General features: G+C 40.7%; 2 protein-coding genes across 3 annotated transcripts; one reads left to right on the plus strand and one right to left on the minus strand.

Annotated features, from left to right (window-relative positions):
* Positions 1 to 893: 893 nt before the first annotated feature.
* Positions 894 to 13,520, plus strand: mknk2b (MAPK interacting serine/threonine kinase 2b). 2 transcript variants are annotated; one of them, XM_061738784.1, is made up of 14 exons: positions 894 to 1,000; positions 1,767 to 1,990; positions 2,392 to 2,482; positions 3,052 to 3,153; positions 3,263 to 3,360; positions 5,291 to 5,370; positions 5,502 to 5,575; positions 5,706 to 5,810; positions 6,057 to 6,112; positions 6,241 to 6,336; positions 9,205 to 9,399; positions 10,015 to 10,179; positions 10,277 to 10,317; positions 10,421 to 13,520. In XM_061738784.1, exons 2-14 carry the CDS (start codon positions 1,940 to 1,942, stop codon positions 10,695 to 10,697), a joined length of 1,431 nt encoding a protein of 476 aa, XP_061594768.1. In that variant the 5' UTR covers positions 894 to 1,000; positions 1,767 to 1,939; the 3' UTR covers positions 10,698 to 13,520. The 2 variants fall into 2 exon arrangements, with proteins under 2 accessions (XP_061594768.1, XP_061594769.1); XM_061738785.1 differs by lacking the exon at positions 894 to 1,000 and adding an exon at positions 1,323 to 1,347.
* Positions 13,521 to 16,188: 2,668 nt separating this feature from the next.
* Positions 16,189 to 18,517, minus strand: LOC133458651 (cytochrome b5 domain-containing protein 1). The gene is made up of 2 exons (XM_061738797.1): positions 18,101 to 18,517; positions 16,189 to 16,425 (listed from the first exon to the last, which is right to left on the minus strand). The coding sequence occupies exons 1-2, from the start codon at positions 18,515 to 18,517 to the stop codon at positions 16,189 to 16,191; spliced, it is 654 nt and encodes a 217-aa protein (XP_061594781.1).
* Between the last annotated feature and the right edge of the window lie 153 nt (positions 18,518 to 18,670).

Raw genomic sequence — 18,670 nt, forward strand, 5'->3', positions numbered from 1 at the left:
TATCAGAGCTTTAGATTATACTTGAAAAATAAGGTTGTGTATCATTGTGATATGTGAGACCAAAAACATGCATTTCAAGTGAAAGTTTGGGTTCTAGACTTCTGTTAGACTGGTCTTATCTCTGCATTGGGGCACGTGCATGCCGGAAAATTTCCTCAGCAAAGCTGATGCAATTTCTCTAAAAACCTATATGACCATAGCAATACATGAATGGGAGTAAGAGTGAAGGTTAGGGCTTTATAAAGATCGAACTTTTCCATAACAAATAAATACAATTAGTAAGAATGTGATCCCTCTTGAAATATTCAACAGGGCTGCGGTTTGTTTTTGTTTTTGTCCATGTATAATTCATAATGCTGTCTTGTTTTGGAGTGTGTGAGCCACAGTGTCTTAGCCTGTGTTTCATTTTTCGAGGTGTGAAACTTGTGAATCGAGTTTACCTACAACATGTGACCCGTTTCACGTCTTTACGTCTGGGTCTAAACCAAGAAAACGACAGACAACAGTCAGCTTCCAACTGTGCGGATATGCACGTACTCACCACTTCCTTCCCGTCAGAAACAAAACAGAGCTTAATGGTTAAGTGCCAATTCGTGAATAACAATGATTTTATTTCACAACTTTGTGTAATATGAAGGCGGAAAGACAATCAGATCTTAATTAAGCTTGTTATAATTATATTTATCGTGAAAATTTGATTCATACTTTGTCTTGGGAGTCATTTTAAACGACTTTTTACCCCTGGGAAGATGCCATGAAACCGAAATGGAACCTTGCCAATAATTCCTCCTTCTAGAAAGCACGTGATCCACCCAGAGGTGTGACGTGGTTGAGGGGGCGGGGCCAACTGGAGCTTATATAAGCCCCCACTCACTCGTTCTCTCGCCACCTTCCACGCAGAGAGTATCAGGCTTGCCTTCCCCTCGACCGCCCATGCGGCTGAAGAGCAGTGAGTGAAACAACGACGCTGTAACACTGGAGCTATAAAATTGACAACGGGGTGAGTTAAGACTAAATTAAATCATAGCTGCTGTTTTTTTTTCCGTTTTTTGTTTTTAATTTTTAAAGCTAAAGCCAATGCTATATATATATATGTATATATGTGTATATATATATATTTATATATGTATATGTATGTTCTTAAATGGAAACAAAGAGTATTTATAACGTTGGTTCTTAACTGGACTGTGAACTTGGACAATTAGGTTGACGCTGTGGCATGAGGTCTATTGTGTATTATTATTATTATTATTATACCTTATTCATTTGTTAAAAAAATCTTGAGCTATAAGATTGGAGCTATAAAAAAAAAAGATTGGAGCTTGGAGCTATAAAATTGACAACGGGGTGAGTTAAGACTAAATTAAATCATAGCTGCTGTTTTTTTTTTTGTTTTTAATTTTTAAAGCTAAAGCCAATGCTGGCTCAATGGATGATATCCAAGAGGCCGTCGCAGCTGCTTTTCAATGTTTAACTAAATGCATATATTCATTTTTTTTGTTCTTTTTAAATGGAAACAAGAGTATTTTATATTGTTGGTTCTTAACTGGACTGTGAACTTGGACAATTATTAGGTTGACGCTGTGGCATGAGGTCTATTGTGTAGTATTATTATTATTATTATTATTATTATTATTATTATTATTATACCTCATTCATTTGTAAAAAAAAAAAAAAAAAATCACCAATATGTCGTTTGTGATTTGTTACAATGAATATTGTGTCGGAGAGGTGACGTTGCGGTATGTTTGTGTTGTCGCTCGCAGGGCTGACCAGCTGACCAGGCACCGCAGTGTCATCACTTGCCACTCTCTCTGAAACGACTTTTTGTTTCGGAGAAGTGTAAATCAGTTCCCCCGGAAACCACTGCTGCCGCACATCCCAGAAAAAAAAAATTCACCAAAAAAAATCCCCCACGCAAACACCAAATCGAAGCAAAATGGTGCAAAACAAGATAACCGAAGTCACCGGATTCCACCGCTCCTTCAAGGTGAGCTTAAAATCTGTCGAGGAAAGATGGCAGAGCTGCAGTGATCAATAATCAGAGCACGTTTTCAGGTCTGCAGTCATGCTAGATTGTAAGGATGCATTGGAGAAGACGTCATTTATCCATTTGTTGCAGTCCATATTTTAATGCAGACATGGGGCTTGGCTCGATGACACGTGCCTGAGGATCCATTACGTTAATGAGACTGGTTGCAGAGCCTCTCTCCTGATCATTTTGGCTAATATCTACTTTTATCTTAGAGTGGACTTCTATCTGCTTTGTGTACTTTGAGTTTATAGCTGCAGGAGGGGTGATAATGACAGTTACTGGTTGCAGCTGACTACAGGCTAATTGGTTGTTTTTGATAATGCATATCATAACAAGCATGTTTTTTTGTTCATCAGGGCCAAAATCCCTTTGAAACGGACGAATTCACCAAAAATGGATCCCATCTCATTGATTCATCGTTTAATTTCGATTCCTCCCCAAGACACGGTGAGTTTTCTTTGTTTTTTACTATACTCGTTCAATAATGTCTTGCTTTCTATACACATAATAGATGTAGACTAGTTTCTTTTTTTTTTTTTTTCTGTGTGCGTATATTAGGGCTGTGCGATTAATCGATTTTAAATCTAAATCGGATTTATTAATCACAATCAATGTTAAAAAAAGGAAAATCGGAAAATCGATTTTCCTTTTTTGCAGCTGGCTGCATTACAGACAGAGCTCGTCTAGTCATCTTTGTTTGGTCAAGAAAATTGTAAATGTGGTCACTTTACTAAACTCAAGGAGGATTTACAGTATCTTTCAATTGCACTTCATTCCCAATAGGGAAATTTGTTTGCTATTTTTCTTTAAAAATAAAGATAAAATATTTGAAACAATTTATTCCATTGTCTTTTGTAGTTTTACCAAAAAAATCGAAAATCTGGTTTTCAGAGAAAAAAATCTGGATTTTATTTTTGTCCAAAATCGCCCAGCCCTAGCGTATATATAGTTTGGGTCGTTTTTTTTTTTTTGTTTTTTGTAACTGTTTAGCTCATTGAGTTGGTGCTCCTTTGCAGACATGCCTTCCAGCCAGCCTATTGACATTCCCGATGCCAAGAAGAGAAACAAGAAGAAAAAGCGTTGCCGGGCAACTGATAGTTTCTCTGGACGGTTTGAGGGTAAGAGCTGTTTGTGTTTTTCATGATGTAACAACAAAAACAATAAAACCCCCACTAGTTCTTAATATAACTTTTGCTTTTTTTTTTTTTTTTTTTAAATGGGTCACAGATGTCTACAGGCTGCAAGCAGAGCTGTTGGGAGAGGGCGCTTATGCCAGAGTGCAAACGTGCATCAACCTCATCACCAACAAAGAGTATGCCGTCAAGGTAAGACGCTGTACGATTGTACCTTAAATCTGGTGCCACATGCTACCAAGAAGTGTAGAGTAACATAATTATTCTACAGGATTTGAATCACTGGGTCTTTTTGGCTTTCGTTTTTATAAAGTTCAGTTTTGAACACTAAAAAATGCATGGCTTCAGATAAACCGAGCCTTTTCCCTAATATCTGGCCTTTCACTTGGGTTGTCTGCTTGGCCTCCTTTGTGCTACTTTTGCTCTGGTTTTCAGTGCGGAGCACCAACTTCTGTTATGGGATACTTCCCCCTCACTGTTTTTGTAAGCGGACCTATCGGAAAGCTCGACGGAGCGTTTCCACCCCTTTCCTGTAGCTCTTTTGCCTATAGAGGACGCTCGTCGGAGGAACATTATGTACAGCTAACCGTGCCAAAACAAAACCACAGAGGAAGGAGGGGGTGGCGGGTGAGGGTTGTGACCCAGGGTGTTTACACTGCTTTGTTCTCACTCGGCCCAGTTCTGCTTTTTTATTTCTCTCTCTCTCTCCTTTCCTTTCCAAACGGGGTGTGGACATGTGGATACACGTCCTGACTTCTGAGCCCTTCCTCCTTTTTTGCTTCTTGCAGGGACTACTTGTTTCCTTTTTTTTTTTTTTTTTTGGAGTTCAAATTTAGTGAAACAAATCTTTGCTGATGAACTGTAGTTGAAGCCCCCCCTAACCCCTTGACGTTGATGTAGTGTGATCGTGCAGAAAATCGGTCATGTGACCATGATCTCTCAGCGTTTTTATCCCTGTATAGTTTAGTAGTTCCCTCGGGACGATGCCGTTCTGGGGGAGGTGGCATGAAAGTTGGTTATTAAAGGTCTTTTGAGTTGTTATGGGGGGGGTTGGACTCGGACCGCTACTGCCAGATGTCTTCAGCTCCCTTCCCCCTCCAGACGTGGGGGATAAGGGTGCTTGTGTGGGCTCCTCCTATTGCAACAAAAGCCACAGAGCTGAGGGCGAGCAGACGGGTGTGTGGCGTGGGCCCGTCTAAGCTCATTGTGGCTTTAAAAAAAACTTCTTAAAGCTACCAAACAATCTTTGGTTGACGTCATTTTTGAAGATCATTTTAGCTCCATAGAAAACGACTTCTTTCTTTGGTTGTGCATTTATCAATTTGACTTCTTTGTCTTATTGTATACAGTTTATGATTTTTAGGACAAAATGCTTTTATTTGGAGTCAGTTTAACCTGCTGACTCAGACTGGAATAGTAAACAGGCTTTGGGCTGTACATGCACCTCTTGTCTGTGCATTAATCCTAGACACACATTACAACTCTGGCCCCACCGGGCTTCAATACCAGCTGTAATCCAGCTAGCAAGAAGAGAGGCATGCACGGGCTCCCGAGCAGACAATGACCAACCAGAGCTGGAAAATTCAGGCCTTTCCCCTTGGTGTCAGCAGTCTATCTCTCTCTCTCCCTCTCCCTCTCTCTGCAGGGTATGCATCTGGTGGCCTTTCTCTGGCTTAGCTGTTATTTTTAGAGCACTTTCTGTTATAAACAGTTTTAGATTGGCTCATGTGATAAGAAAACACTTATGCCCCCTTAACGGCCCCTAAAAACTGATGTAGGGCACAATCTAAAGGGGGTGAGTGTGTATATATAAATTGCCATTCTGGTTTTGAATGGGCAGGCACTAAAAGTGGGTCAGGTTATCTTTGCAACTGTGTCATGGTGTCTTTGAGGAAAGCTAGTTGAGCACTTGACTATATAGTATAGGCTACATGATGTATGTATTTTTATATACATGATTTATGTGGTGAAGTTTGAGAAGGTGGATGATGGCTCTGTAAATATTTACTTGCAGAGTTGAACTCTATTTTGATAGTGGTCATTTTATGTAATCCCATCATTACTTATGTCAGAAACTTTCGTTTTGGCACAATATGTCTAAATTATGATGATCTCTTTCCAGATTATTGAAAAAAGACCAGGGCACAGCCGCAGTCGTGTCTTCCGTGAAGTTGAGATGCTCTACCAGTGTCAGGGACACAGGTAAAATGTTTATTACTGCTGCCATGAGTTCTGATGCATCCATAGTCTACTTAGTAGTTCTGCTGAACCTGCATGACTTTATTTGTTCGGGGTTCTGTAATAGTTGGCTCACAGTGCTGATCTCTGTGCAGGAACATCCTGGAGCTAGTGGAGTTCTTTGAAGAGGAAGACAAGTTCTACCTGGTGTTTGAAAAGCTCAGAGGAGGTATGATTTATTTTTTTCCCCTCCCTAATGCATTCCTACACTTGTGTATCCAGTTTCAAATTGTATGCAAATACTACTGGATTGCATTTTGCTCTTAAATCGAGCTGACGCGTGCTTTTCTCCACATTAGGGTCCGTTTTGGCTCAAATTCACAAGAGGCTCCACTTCAGCGAGCAAGAAGCCAGTGTTGTTGTGCATGACATCGCCGGTGCTCTAGATTTCCTCCATAACAAAGGTAAGATATGTTGTTTATGAATGTTTGACGGACTAAAATAAACCAGACTGGCATACCAGCTTCTGTATAAGTAGTTTGGAATAAGACCCCCTCCTTTGCTAATATGAAGCATTGTTGTCTGGATAAGTTTTGGAGAAACGGGTCAGATTAAATTTAGAAAATTTTTCAACATGGGTTAAATAATCATTCAACTTGAAGGCCAAATTTAAGTAAATTCAATGGTAAAACCCTTTTCCTTTCTTTCAGGAATGGCACATAGAGACCTGAAGCCTGAAAACATTCTCTGTGAGAGTGCCGACAAAGTGAGTCTTCTTCCTTCATCGGTTTGTTTAGTGCATCAGAGAATTTCGGCCTTTGTTTTTTTTGGTTCCCCCTCACTTGTCAGAATATGAATACAAGTTAAAATAACAAACGCATCTTCTTTTGTCAGATTTCCCCGGTCAAGATCTGTGACTTTGATTTGGGCAGTGGGATCAAGCTGAACAGTGACAGTTCTCCCATTTCTACCCCTGAGCTTCTCACTCCTGTAAGTTCCTTTTATCTATTTTTAAATCCATTTTCAAACACTAGGTTTTATTTTTAGTTACTGGCATTGCTTTTGTTTTAAATTGAAATTCAAAATGGCTGTTTGAGAAGACCCTCCTTACCATAAAAACTGACTATTACCTCTTAGACAATGGTGTAGGCTGGAAGAGGGTACGCTGACTAGAACAAAGGGAAAAATGCAAGGTTATGACTGTTTATTGTTGTATAGTTTCGCTGAGAAGCCATGGGATGTTTTTTTTTTTTTTTTATTATTATTTTGAATGACTGCACAAACACTTGGAGAGAGACAAAATCAATGTCCTGTTTCAGTAAATACTGACGTCCGGTGACTGTGGAGGGATAGGGAGGTTTAACGTTCATGTTTCCAGATAAAACGGTATACCTCGGAGGAATGGTAAAGTTTAACTGGCAGGCTTTGTGCATACATCAACATGTTGTCTGCTGGCCTTAATAGATGGAAGCGAGCAGCTGAGGGAGATCACTTTAGCCTGCAGGAATGTGGCGGTGGGGGGGTGGGGGTTCGGCTCTGCTAACTTCATCTTCCTTTTTGCTAATATAATGGCTGAGGATCATATACTTGTAATTGAGGAGAGATGGTTCTGAGCCATGATATGTGAAGTTTCCTCTTCAGTAACATTGATTTATGGTGCTCTACATGTTTTTATTCAGATTTCTTTTAAATGGCTTTGAGCCTAAACTTTTTTTTTTTTTTTTTTTACTTGTGACCTAAACATTGAACCCGAAATAGGGCCATAGTTGTATTTATTGACTTGAGTTTCCAGCGCAACCAAAATACAGACTCTCACTTCCCCTCTCTGTATGTGGTGTGCAGCTGGGGGGGAAAAAACATCCCATTTGGCGTAGTCTCCGCCCAAGGGCACCGCCGCTTGTGCTGGTCTGCACTTTTCTCCTTTTTTTTTTTTTTTTTTTTTTTTTTTTTTTCAATACAATGGCTGTGCATAAAGCATGTTCTGGAAAGTTAAGTCTTTCCCCCAACACCCAGCAACTGAGCTGTGATTGGCCAAAACAGTGGGAGGGGGGTTGGCAAGTGGGAGGAGCAAATGCCAGTCTGGTCATGTGCTCTGGCTTGTTTTTGTTGCCCTGATCACAGGAACAATGTTATCTGATTTTTCATTTCCCTATTGGGATTTACGCTATGCTGTGCCCCTCCAAAAAAAAAAAATCAAATTCTTGCAGTTGTTGAGATATGTGGTGTATTATGTTCTTAGTTCAACTTTTACCTACAAGCTGTACATTTTCTAAACTGTGCTTCTTGGAATAATTTGGCAAATGGAGGGCAGGAGTCAACTATGTACGATATTTATTTGTTTTCATTATAATAGCAATCCTGTGCAGTTCATGTCTGTGGTGCCTTTTGCTTTCAAATGCAAGTTTTTTTTTTTTTTTTTTTTTTTTTTTTTTTTTCTTTGCTGTGCAAAGGAGCAGTTAACCGGGTAGAACTGGATAGTGACGTCAATATGCAAAAGCAGTAAATGCAGCGAAGTGGTGGCGTTTGTCGCCACTTGACTGAACAGGCTCTCGTCTTTCAAGCTTCTTCTGCTGCTGCTAATCCTGTAGTTTACAAACAATAGAGGTGTCTGTATGGTGTGACTAGTCACATGGTCTCAGGAAATCCCCAGGTTTGTAATGCCAACAAATCCTGCGGTGACTGCAGCTGATGGGCAGCTATCTTGAGCTTCCAGGAAGATGTGTGGGTGCAAGTTCAAAGGGTTTGCAACATGTGCACAGGAAGAGCAAATGTGTTGAGGCTGTCAGTCTCATGATTTGATCTCTTCTCAGATGTAGGCAGTCTCAGACTGGTTATCGGTAATCTCACTTGTCTTTGATTTTGGTTTCGTTTAAACATTTCTTTGACTCTTCTTGATACTATCAGCTGTCACTCCTATTTTTATTTCAAGAAATCCTAAAATTAGAGTCTTGGGATACTCCTGCCTCTTTTGTTTTATGATTTGTAGTCCCAAAACGACATTTGTCCTAAATCCAGGAGGGTTGTCCAAGTAGACGGCATGATTTTTTGCTCAAATGTGGCTCTTGGGGCTCCATTTGCAGACAAGATTCCTGTGCAGTGAATTTTATTGCATGAGGGAGTAGCAAAACAGAGGTGGAGTTTAGTCTGCTTGTGTATGGTACTGGGACGCTATGTTCTCGGAGGGAAGGACAAAGCTTTATGAGAAGTAATGTGGACCGGCTTCAAAAATGAATTCAAAGCAATTCTACGTTTTAACTCTTAGGAGTCCAAACGCTTGCTGCAAGTTCTTTAAATGACAGAATCTGGCAACATTGAAAGATCTAAAGTAGCATGTCCTGCTGAACCCACAACCTGCTTCTATTTGCTGTTCTCAAAGTATTAAAACATTTGCTTCCAGGTTATGTAATTAGTCGTGGCTGAGCTCAGTCTTTGCCTACAAGCCAGAAAATCCTCTTTTCCCTGCTCAGTGTTTGGCCTAATTTCTTTCCCAGCTACATAACGGGGCTCTGTCAGAGCTGGGCCTGTCCTTGCCTCCAGCCCAATCTGAGTCAAATGAAGTGTGCTGATCAAAAGCAGTGATTTAAAAGCTGCTGTTTACCCTATTTCCTCTGTCATATTCTCACCACAGGTCTCAACAAACTAAGAAATTTGTACAGCAGATTTTCAGACTGTCACAGCTGATAAGCATGTGACTGTTGCTCAGATCACCCACCATATTACCCGGGAATTAAGCCCCAGCCTCTAATATTTGCAACCACGAGATGTCAGCTGAGGCTTGTTTTTTTCCGCTTGTATGTTATAGAAGGGGCTTCTTTGATTCCTGAAGCTAAAAAAAACTTTTTTATTTTATTTTTCCAGTGTGGCTCAGCAGAGTACATGGCGCCTGAGGTAGTTGAGGCCTTCAGCGAAGAGGCTACAATTTATGACAAGCGCTGTGACCTGTGGAGCCTGGGAGTCATCCTCTACATCATGCTGAGCGGCTACCCGCCCTTCGTAGGCCGCTGTGGCGGCGGCTGTGGATGGGAGTTGGGAGAACCCTGCCACACCTGCCAGGTAGCACCTCGATTTACCGTTTTTTCTGGACTATAAGCCGCTACTTTTTTCATAGGTTTTGAACCATGCGGCTTATACAAAGGTGCGGCTATTCTGTGGATTTTTCTTCCACCGCTAGGGGGAGTGCTAACCGGAATTAGAATTAAAAACTAAGACAAAATAAATGCAAAGAAGAATACGCTTCTTCTTTAGCAGATAGAAGTAGGTAGAAGCAGATTTCAAACAGATAAATAGATGAATAAATACTGGTTATTTTCTCTTGGTTCTGTCCAGTTTTAATCAGCAAAGTTGCTTCCGTGTTAAAAGACACTGTTAGGAAAGGATCTATTTAGGTACAAACATGTACATCATTTACAGTTCAAAATCCTTCTGTACATGTAGTAAATATCTAATCTAACAACATAAATATCTGCGGCTTGCATATCTTTTTTTCTAAATAGAGCGGATGCAGCTTATATACGGGTGCGGCTTATATATCTTTTAATTGTTTTTTTTTTTTTTTTTTAAATAGAGCTGGTGCGGCTTATAGTCCAGAAAATACGTTACTTGTCTTGTGAAAGACCAAGTGGAGGAAAATTACTCCAATGTTAAATTCTGTCTGTCGTCCATTTCCAGAACACTTTGTTTGAAAGTATTCAGGAAGGAAAATACGAGTTTCCAGCGAAGGACTGGGCTCACATCTCCTCAAGTGCCAAAGACCTGATATCCAAACTTCTGGTTAGGGATGCCAAAAACCGCCTGAGTGCCAGGCAGGTGCTGCACCACCCTTGGGTGCAAGGGGTAAGAATGACTCATTTACCACACGTGCCACGTGCATCAGTTATTTATAAACTAAGTGTTGGACTTTCATGCTAATGACTATATCTTTATTATTCAGGGTGCATCTGACACTTTATCAACATCCATCTTACATCAGAGGTAAGGGACACGAGAGTTCTCAGTATTGAATATCTTTTAAATAACATGTTACTTGATTTATCTTTTTTTGGTAATTTTATTTCTTTTGTTTTTTGCCAACCAGAACCAGCAGTACCAGAGATCTGACGTTCTTTGCTGACAAGGCTATGGCTGTAAACAGGCAGCTGGCGGAGCAGGACGACATGGAAGAGCAGCAGCAACAGCAGGAAGTCCCGTTTGTCATCACTGCCAGTGGCTCCTCCATGCGCCTGTCTCCTCCCTCCAACTCCAAGCTGGCCCGGCGCAGGCAGCGAAACAGCCAGCCAAAGGGAGGGCCTGTTTCTGCTGCAGAGCTACGTCAGCTTTTGGCCCCTCTTGTTATTGTGGGAGACTGTGCCTGAGCTTTTGTCAACCTGGACTTTTAACCCTCAATTAAGATGCGAATGAAAGAATGCCGAGGCTGTCCATCCCAGTTCTGGCCCCTCTCTCTGACTCTGTAGCCGGTTTTGTTCCCCTGCAATTCGGGTTTTAATGCCCAGCTGTTAAAGGGAGATGCTGCTTGCAGCTCTTTTCTAAATGCCTTCTGCCCTCATGCAGCACTTCTGAAGCACATCAGCACAGGGACTACATATAGCAACTACACAATTTGGAAATTCAGGGTTAGAGAGGAGGGCCAGTTTAGGACTTTAAAAAAAAGAATTTATTTCCCCCCCGTTCTCATACATCTCGGTTCAAAAGAAGTCAGAACATTTTATCTTTGAAACTAAGCTCAGACACCAAAGGACGACCTGTTCTGCTGCTCCCATGTTACAACTGGATCCACTGTGAATTAAGTTACTGGAATGTTCTCTTTGCCTGTATGTATATGCACGAAAGGCCCATCTGCAGATACGTACAAGCTTATGCAATATGCCAAGATGAAGGCCATTTTGTCTCGACAAGATTTTTGTATACGTTAAGGGGTTGGAAGGGCTGTAGGCCAATGCTGTCCGTGCCTGGTGCAGTCTATTATGTGGCTGGAGCCTCCACAGATTTAATTTTTTCTTACGTTTAGGATTAATTCCTTATCGCTGGGCCTCTTGTAAGTCTTTGACATGGAACATGCACTCACCCTTTATTTGGCCATGCACTTATTTTCTTCAGAAATGTTCACCAGTGTCCCAGAGGCTATAATCTAATGTTGCAATCTTTCTTTTTTCTTTCTCCACCCCATCAATACATGTCCACAGTGAGTGTTTTGAGAATTTGTGGAAGTGTAATATCAGTGTGTAGGATGGTGTATGGCCCCCAAAAACATTTCAGATTTTTGAGCTTGTATTTCTTATGATGCACAAGCTGATATTCCTATGACTTTTTTTTCAAAGTTGAATTGGATCAGTGGTTTCATTGTAATGACTCTGACATGTCCCTTGCTTTTTCCTTTTTTCTACAAATGACTTTATGAATTAGACTTAACCTTGAATATTTTGCTAGTAAAGGTTAAAACCCCTAAAAGGGGTTTGAAAAGCACATTTCAGCCACTGCGATCAGAGTAATTTTTTGATGGAATACACTTCAAATTTATTTGGAACATTTTCTTTGTCTTGTCGTTGGGTTTTCTTTTTTTTTTTTTTTTCTCACCCCTCTGCGAGACAGCCCTTCCAGAACAAAATTTAATGAGAGGCAAATTAAAACTTAAAACAAAAAAAAAATTAAAAAGGAAACATTCCACCAAAAGAACAAAAAACAAACAAAAAAATCCTCAAGACATTAGCTGTATTAAGTTTACTTTCATGTTCGATAACTCCATGTCAATGTGCCACACTGTTTCTTTAATTTTTAAACTTTATTTTTCCTTTTCCCCAATTGCTGTTAAGCTTTTTCTGTATGGTGATCTTCATGCAGGTGCTGTTCAGGTGAAACACCAGTTTCTTTTTTATTTTTTTTTAAGGAGTAAGTGTATTCTGTATGATGTGAGAGTGGAAGTTTTCATCAGTTGACCTGGAGCGTTCATGCCCAGTGAAGTCAAGTTTATAATTTTCTTGTGTGTTTTGTAAGGGTTGGTAATTTTTTTTGTTTAAACGGATTTTTGAGTTAAAGCTCATTCTGTAAATGACAGGTAATGGACTGGTGAGGTCTCAGCACTGTAGCCATTTCACCAAAGAGGGTTCAAATCATAACATGGAGAAACGTGATCCATCACCTATCATTGAGAAGCGGGGAAGTTCTGCTTGTCCGTGTCCTGTTGCCAGCGCTGCAGCGACGGTACTCTGGTGTCAAAGGCACCATTATGCTGAGGATGGGACACCGTAACAGTTCTATAAAAGAAAAAAAAAATGCCTTTCTACAAATGCATCGAGGTTTTATGTCTTATAATAAGACTTACTTGAATTTGTGTATGCAGCTGTTTTTTCTCCAGTTTTGGAAAGTACTTTGCTATCTAATCGTAAAGCATTAAGCTGAAGATCAAGGCAGTCTTCGGAGTTTTGAAGACGCCACATTCAGTATTCTGCCGTTTTTTTTTTTCCTCCCTCTTGAGCTTCACACAAGTTTGTCCCCTACTTTTTTGATAGGGTTGGATACTCAAACGCACAGACCTTGGCCATACTCTGTAATATCGTAACTGGTATAGTAAGAGTTTATTTGGTCATGACCATTTCTACTGTCTGTCAAATGGCAGTTTTTATTTTTTACTTTAATTTTTTTTTCCTCCTTTTGAACTGCCTTATACATAAGGAAAGGGGACACAATGAAATCCTCTAGCCTCCTGATTTTTTTTAATACTTTTCTTTGTTTTCTTTTATTTGAAGTAAGGAAGTGTTAAAATTCTGTCATTCGTTCAAATGGACAGTATCATGAACCTCCCAGAGTCTGAATGTAGCCCACAGGCAAATCATTTACAATCCAGCAACATTGATCCAACATCATATAAATGGTTCCCTTTTCGTGGTGTATCGGTCTGGTTGTACTGATGGAGGCCCAACAGTTAGTTTTGGAGCCAACGCCTGATTTTTATTTTTTTATATATATATTTTGGCCCAAGCCCATTGTTGTTCATGGGACAGAATGTAAACTACAGAAGTCCTTCAAGTACAAAAGATATTTTTGATTTAAAAATAAGCACTTTACTGTACCATGTGAATGATTGCAGTTCACTCAAGACAAAATTTAGTTGAAAGAATTTTGTATTGTTTTTTTTCTAAAAAAAAAAAAAAAAAAATGCAATAAAATGCTTTAAACCACAACCTCGTGTGTCCGCTTTGTTTTGTTTGATGTTTAGAAACCTCTGGTTTTATATTAACCAGCACATCTTATCTTTTGGCCAAGGCTGAGGCCGTTTTTATTTGGTTCTTTGCGGTAAATGCCTCTATCAGTAACACTCCCTGATAGGAGTGCTGCCCGTGTCACATATGTCCTTGGCTGTTGGTAAATATGAGCTCATTCCTCTCCACACACACACTGAGATGTGGCTGGTTTCACCTTTCATTAGTCATGTGAAATGCGGCTGGAGGTGGGAGGGTGGTGCTCTTCTTAGAAAGATGGGCCCATCTGATGAGCCTGATGCAACCTGCTGCAAGAGCTGCAGCTCCTGCGCAGCCAGGCCCTGGTTTTCCCCTGGAGAAGCCAAATGACAGGATAAACTAAATGCCAGTTTCCTATTTCAACATTGGAGCAGGCCAAAAGTTATATCCTAAATATGTTCTAGACTAGCATAAAGATTATGATTATATTCAGCGATGGTGATAAATGTCAAACACTCAACTGTCAGTTGCTGATGCCATTTGTGTTATTTTGTCAAGAGATTAAATTGATCACTAGGATGTGCTTATCAGTTTATTAAAGATATTGCCAGTTCTGGGCTTCCTTATTTAGTCTAAAACTCTAACAAAAAGTAGGTATGTGATTGTATGAGTTAAGTTGTGCAGTGGATTTTCTGTCGGTCAACAACTCAACCAAATGATAATTTCAACTCTCACCAGGGTGCATTTTAATCCACAGTAGATATTATTAGGCTTCTTCTGTCCTTCCTCTACAGCAGAGCTTTTTACCCAGAAGGTTGTTTTTTTTATTAATTTTTTTTTAAATTTATTTATTTTTTTTGGTTGTCAAAAAAGCTCAGCACAAACAAATGTCTCGGTTGCATAACTTCTGTTTCAGCATTGCTGACGTCACAGGGTGTGAGAAAATCAAATGATGCAACATCAGTGTATTTTTTCATCCAGGGAACGGCAGTGAGAGAAAAGAAACTTCAAAGATATTTGTCTCCATCTGCTGGATACTTCTCTTACATGCATGAATAAACTTGAATTTTGACATCGGTGCTGAAAAAAACAGTGTATTGTGTAGTTTAAAAATAAATTAATGAATACGAATCACAAGATCTCAAGCCATGAGATTGAATTCTCAGATGATCAAAATGTGGTTTGATAATATATTTACCATTTTCTCAGCTTGTTGGATATTAAAGAATGTTTTTTAGATTATATATTGACGCTTTTTTTGGTTCTTGGTGTTTTTAGTAGCACATAAACAATATCTTTTTCTATCAGTGTCCCTTGAGGACTGCTGCCCTGCTTCTCCGCTCCAACACATATTCAGATAAATGGGTCAGGTTGTCATCAGCGTCTGCACAAGTCCTTTAATGACCCGTTCGTTTGAATCACGCAGGCCTGTGAGCTTTGATGACCTGGATTAAGGGGACACTGTTCATTGTGTTCCACTATATTCATTTTTTTCTTTTTCCTCAGAGATGAATGCAGATTTAACTTTATAGATGCCCTTAAACATCTTCAGGAAATTAGGCGGAAGGCAGCAGATGTCAGATAGATCATCAAATGAAAGTTATTATTTATATAAAGCCTCTCGAAATCTTGTCTGGATTTTAGATTTCTGGCCATAAATATTGATGCATATCATCTTTCAACATTATCTGTGTTACAGGTCACTCTGAGGAAAACTGGATGATGGTGAGATTAATGAAAATCCATGCCAAATATAAATTTCACCTTAGCCAAGATGCCTTTCATTTGTAAAGAAAATAGCATTCAATCATATTAAGAAAGCATTTTAGTTATCTATTCCCTATGATTTTAACTGCGTTCAAAGTCACAGCACAAATGAAAAAAAGCTGCTAATGCATCACCTTAAAACAATAAACCAAATGTATTATTACACTTTATACTTTCTAAAGTGTCTAAATCAATATAACTATATTATTTGGTACTAACTTCATACCCAGACCAACATTTATTATTTTAATGAGGTCAAAGGACCATCTTGCTGGTGTACTGACAAAATGATATTCTTCTGTGGAAGAAGAAACACGTGGTTTGTTTTTGTCATGTGAATTATAAAAGTCAGCTCTAAATTGACAAAAATAAAATAAACACATATAGTTTGTAATACAAAATTATACAATATGGAATTATAAAGGGCAATTTGTCGACTTCTCGGACTGCCTTTTGTTTGTAGTGATAGCTATCCTAATATTTGGCTTGTCTACCCCCTAGCGCTTATCGGAATAAAACAAAAAAAGAAAACGACACCTCAAAAATAAACATTAATTATACCATAATAATAGAAAAAAGTCGTATTAATCACGGCTTGTAGATTAAAGTCCAAAGAAACCGGACGGTAATACATTAGACGAGCTGGTTTCTGTTTTTTAAAAACATGACTGAACTGGGTTTAAATCAAACTGTATTAACATTTAACTACAAGGTCAAGGGTGCAGGTCCTTCTCTGCCATCCCTTCATCCCTCTGTGAGGTCATCCCTCTGTGATGTCATCCCTCTGTGAGGTCATCCCTCTGTGAGGTCATCCCTTTGTGAGGTCATCCCTCGGTGAGGTCATCCCTCCGTGAGGTCATCCCTCTGTGAGGTCATCCCTCTGTGAGGTCATCCCTCAGTGAGGTCATCCCTCGGTGAGGTCATCGTTGAAGTCCTCGTTGAAGTGCAGCAGGATCGCGGGGATGTACCGGTCCATCCTCAGCTGGTCCAGCTCCTCGTCGTCGTCGGCAACGCCGTTGTCACTCAGGGTCTTGCTCATGTCCAGGACGGCCTCCCTGTACCTCCAGGTGTAGCCGTAGGCGTTGCTGTTGTAGCGCTGGTACCGCAGCAGGATCTGGTCCAGGGTGTCCTCCGAGCACACCTGCAGATTCAGATTCAGAAAAACTTTATTTATCCCCAAGGGGCAATTGCAAAAACAACTAAGCAGCATGACGTTGAAAGTACCGAATAAAATAATAAAATAAAATAAAAAGCAGATAAATAAGGCATGTATCGTATGTACAAACAAAGAATATATAAAATATAAAAATATCAAAACATGTAAAATAGAGTGACTGTAGTGGTATAAATATAAAGTGTCGACAGTGAATGTATGGGGGGGTGTCTGTGGATGTGGGGGATGGTGTTTAGCAGTTGGAGTTATAAAGCAGAGTAGCTTTAGGGACAAAAGTGGCTCTCCTCCTCTCAGTCCTGCAGGCGATGCAGCGGAGGCGCCGCCTGGAGGGGAGCCACTGAAATGCGGGGTGAAGTATGTGGGAGGGGTCATTAATGATTTTAGCTGCCTGGCTGAGGGCCTGTTGGTTAAAAACCTGTTCTGACCGGCAGGCCGATGATTTTAGAGTATAATGATGCAGTGCTCTGCAGTCTGTTCCTGTTCTGGGTGCTGAGCGAGTGGAACCAGCAGGTCATGGGGAAGGTCATGATGCTTTCCAGGAAGGCATAGTAGAAAGTCATCATGATGTGTGTGCTGACTCTAAAGGAGTTGAGTTTCCTGAGGAGGTACAGCCGTTGGTGACACTTCCTGAGAATCTCCTCTGTGTTAGCGGAGAATTTCAGGAAGTTGTCAAAGATGGTGCCCAGGTATTTGTACTACACGACTACCTCCACTGGCTTCCCGTGGATGGTGGTGGTGACTGCAGCAGCCAGATCCCTCTGTCTGCTGGAGAAGGTCACCACCATCTCTTTGGTCTTGCTGGTGTTTAGTTCCAATTTGGAGCTGTCACACCACTCTACGAACTCCTGAAGAACGGGTCCGTGATGTTGTGAGGGGCCTGACAGCAGAGGTGTCAAGTAATAAAGTACAAATACTTTGTTACCTTACTTAAGTAGAAATTTTGGTTATCTATACTTCACTGGAGTAATTATTTTTCAGACGACTTTTTACTTTTACTCCTTACATTTTCACGCAATTATCTGTACTTTTTACTCCTTACATTTTAAAAACAGCCTCATTACTCTATTTCATTTCAGCCTTTAAAAAAAACGATCCAGTTAAATTGCTCCATCCGGATAGAGTGAATTTGGTTGTGGTTGTTTCAGATGTTCTTGTCCAGTTTTGTTCTTACATCCGTTCCCTCAGATTCCTGCAACTAAACTTGGATGTACATTCCAATAAAGGTTAGGATAAATGATAACATGCCTCTGAAGTTTGACTTTTTGCACCATTACAATACTTATAGGCAACTAGTCATCATATCTCCTGCTCTCTGAAACACATGTTAATGCTCAATAGTACACATATATGGTTCTTTTATATATTTGCATTATACTAAGATACATTCATTTTCAATGGCTTTTGTCCTTAATGGCTTTTTTCTCGCTTACATTACTTTTACTTTTATACTTTAAGTAGTTTTGAAACCAGTACTTTTATACTTTTACTTGAGTAAAAAACTTGAGTTGATACTTCAACTTCTACAGGAGTATTTTAAACTCTAGTATCTATACTTCTACCTGAGTAATGAATGTGAATACTTTTGACACCTCTGGCTGACACTGTGTCGTCAGCGTACTTAACCAAATAAATAAATAAATACCTGCAGGCGTGTCCTCTGCAGCGTCAGCGTGTTGACCAGCTCGATCCAGCGGCTCTTGGCCGTCAGCAGCCCCACCTGCAGGGCCGGGTCCCTCCACCAGGGGGGGTCCAGGGGGGTGTCCCAGTCAGACCGAGGCCCTGGGGGGGGGACGTTGAGGAACCGCCCCTGGGGGGTGTAGTAGCCCTCGCAGCTGGTCAGGGGGTCCACGTACCTGCGGACATCTCTGGTCGTGGGGTCGAACCAGTGGCTGATGTCCGTCCCTGCAGCGTCCAGGATGGGCAGCAGCAGCGCGTCACCTTCAGGCCGGCCCGTCAGGGCGCTCAGGTCGACCACCTTCCCCAGGAACGAGACCCACAGGTCGCCCAGGTAGACGTGGGCGGCCACCTCGGCGGGGGTGAAGTAGCGGGGTCTCTCCATCACGGCGGGGGCTTCGGGGATACTTCGCGTCCGCGTTGCTATGGCAACGCGGCTGCACGCTGCCATGGAGACGCGTCCTTCAGATCCAGGGGCGTCAATTGGGTATGGCAAGGTATGGCAGCCGCCACACCTTGGCTTCAAGGGTTAAATGTA

Source organism: Cololabis saira, chromosome 13 (genome assembly GCF_033807715.1).
Source record: "Cololabis saira isolate AMF1-May2022 chromosome 13, fColSai1.1, whole genome shotgun sequence".
NCBI lineage: Eukaryota > Metazoa > Chordata > Actinopteri > Beloniformes > Belonidae > Cololabis > Cololabis saira.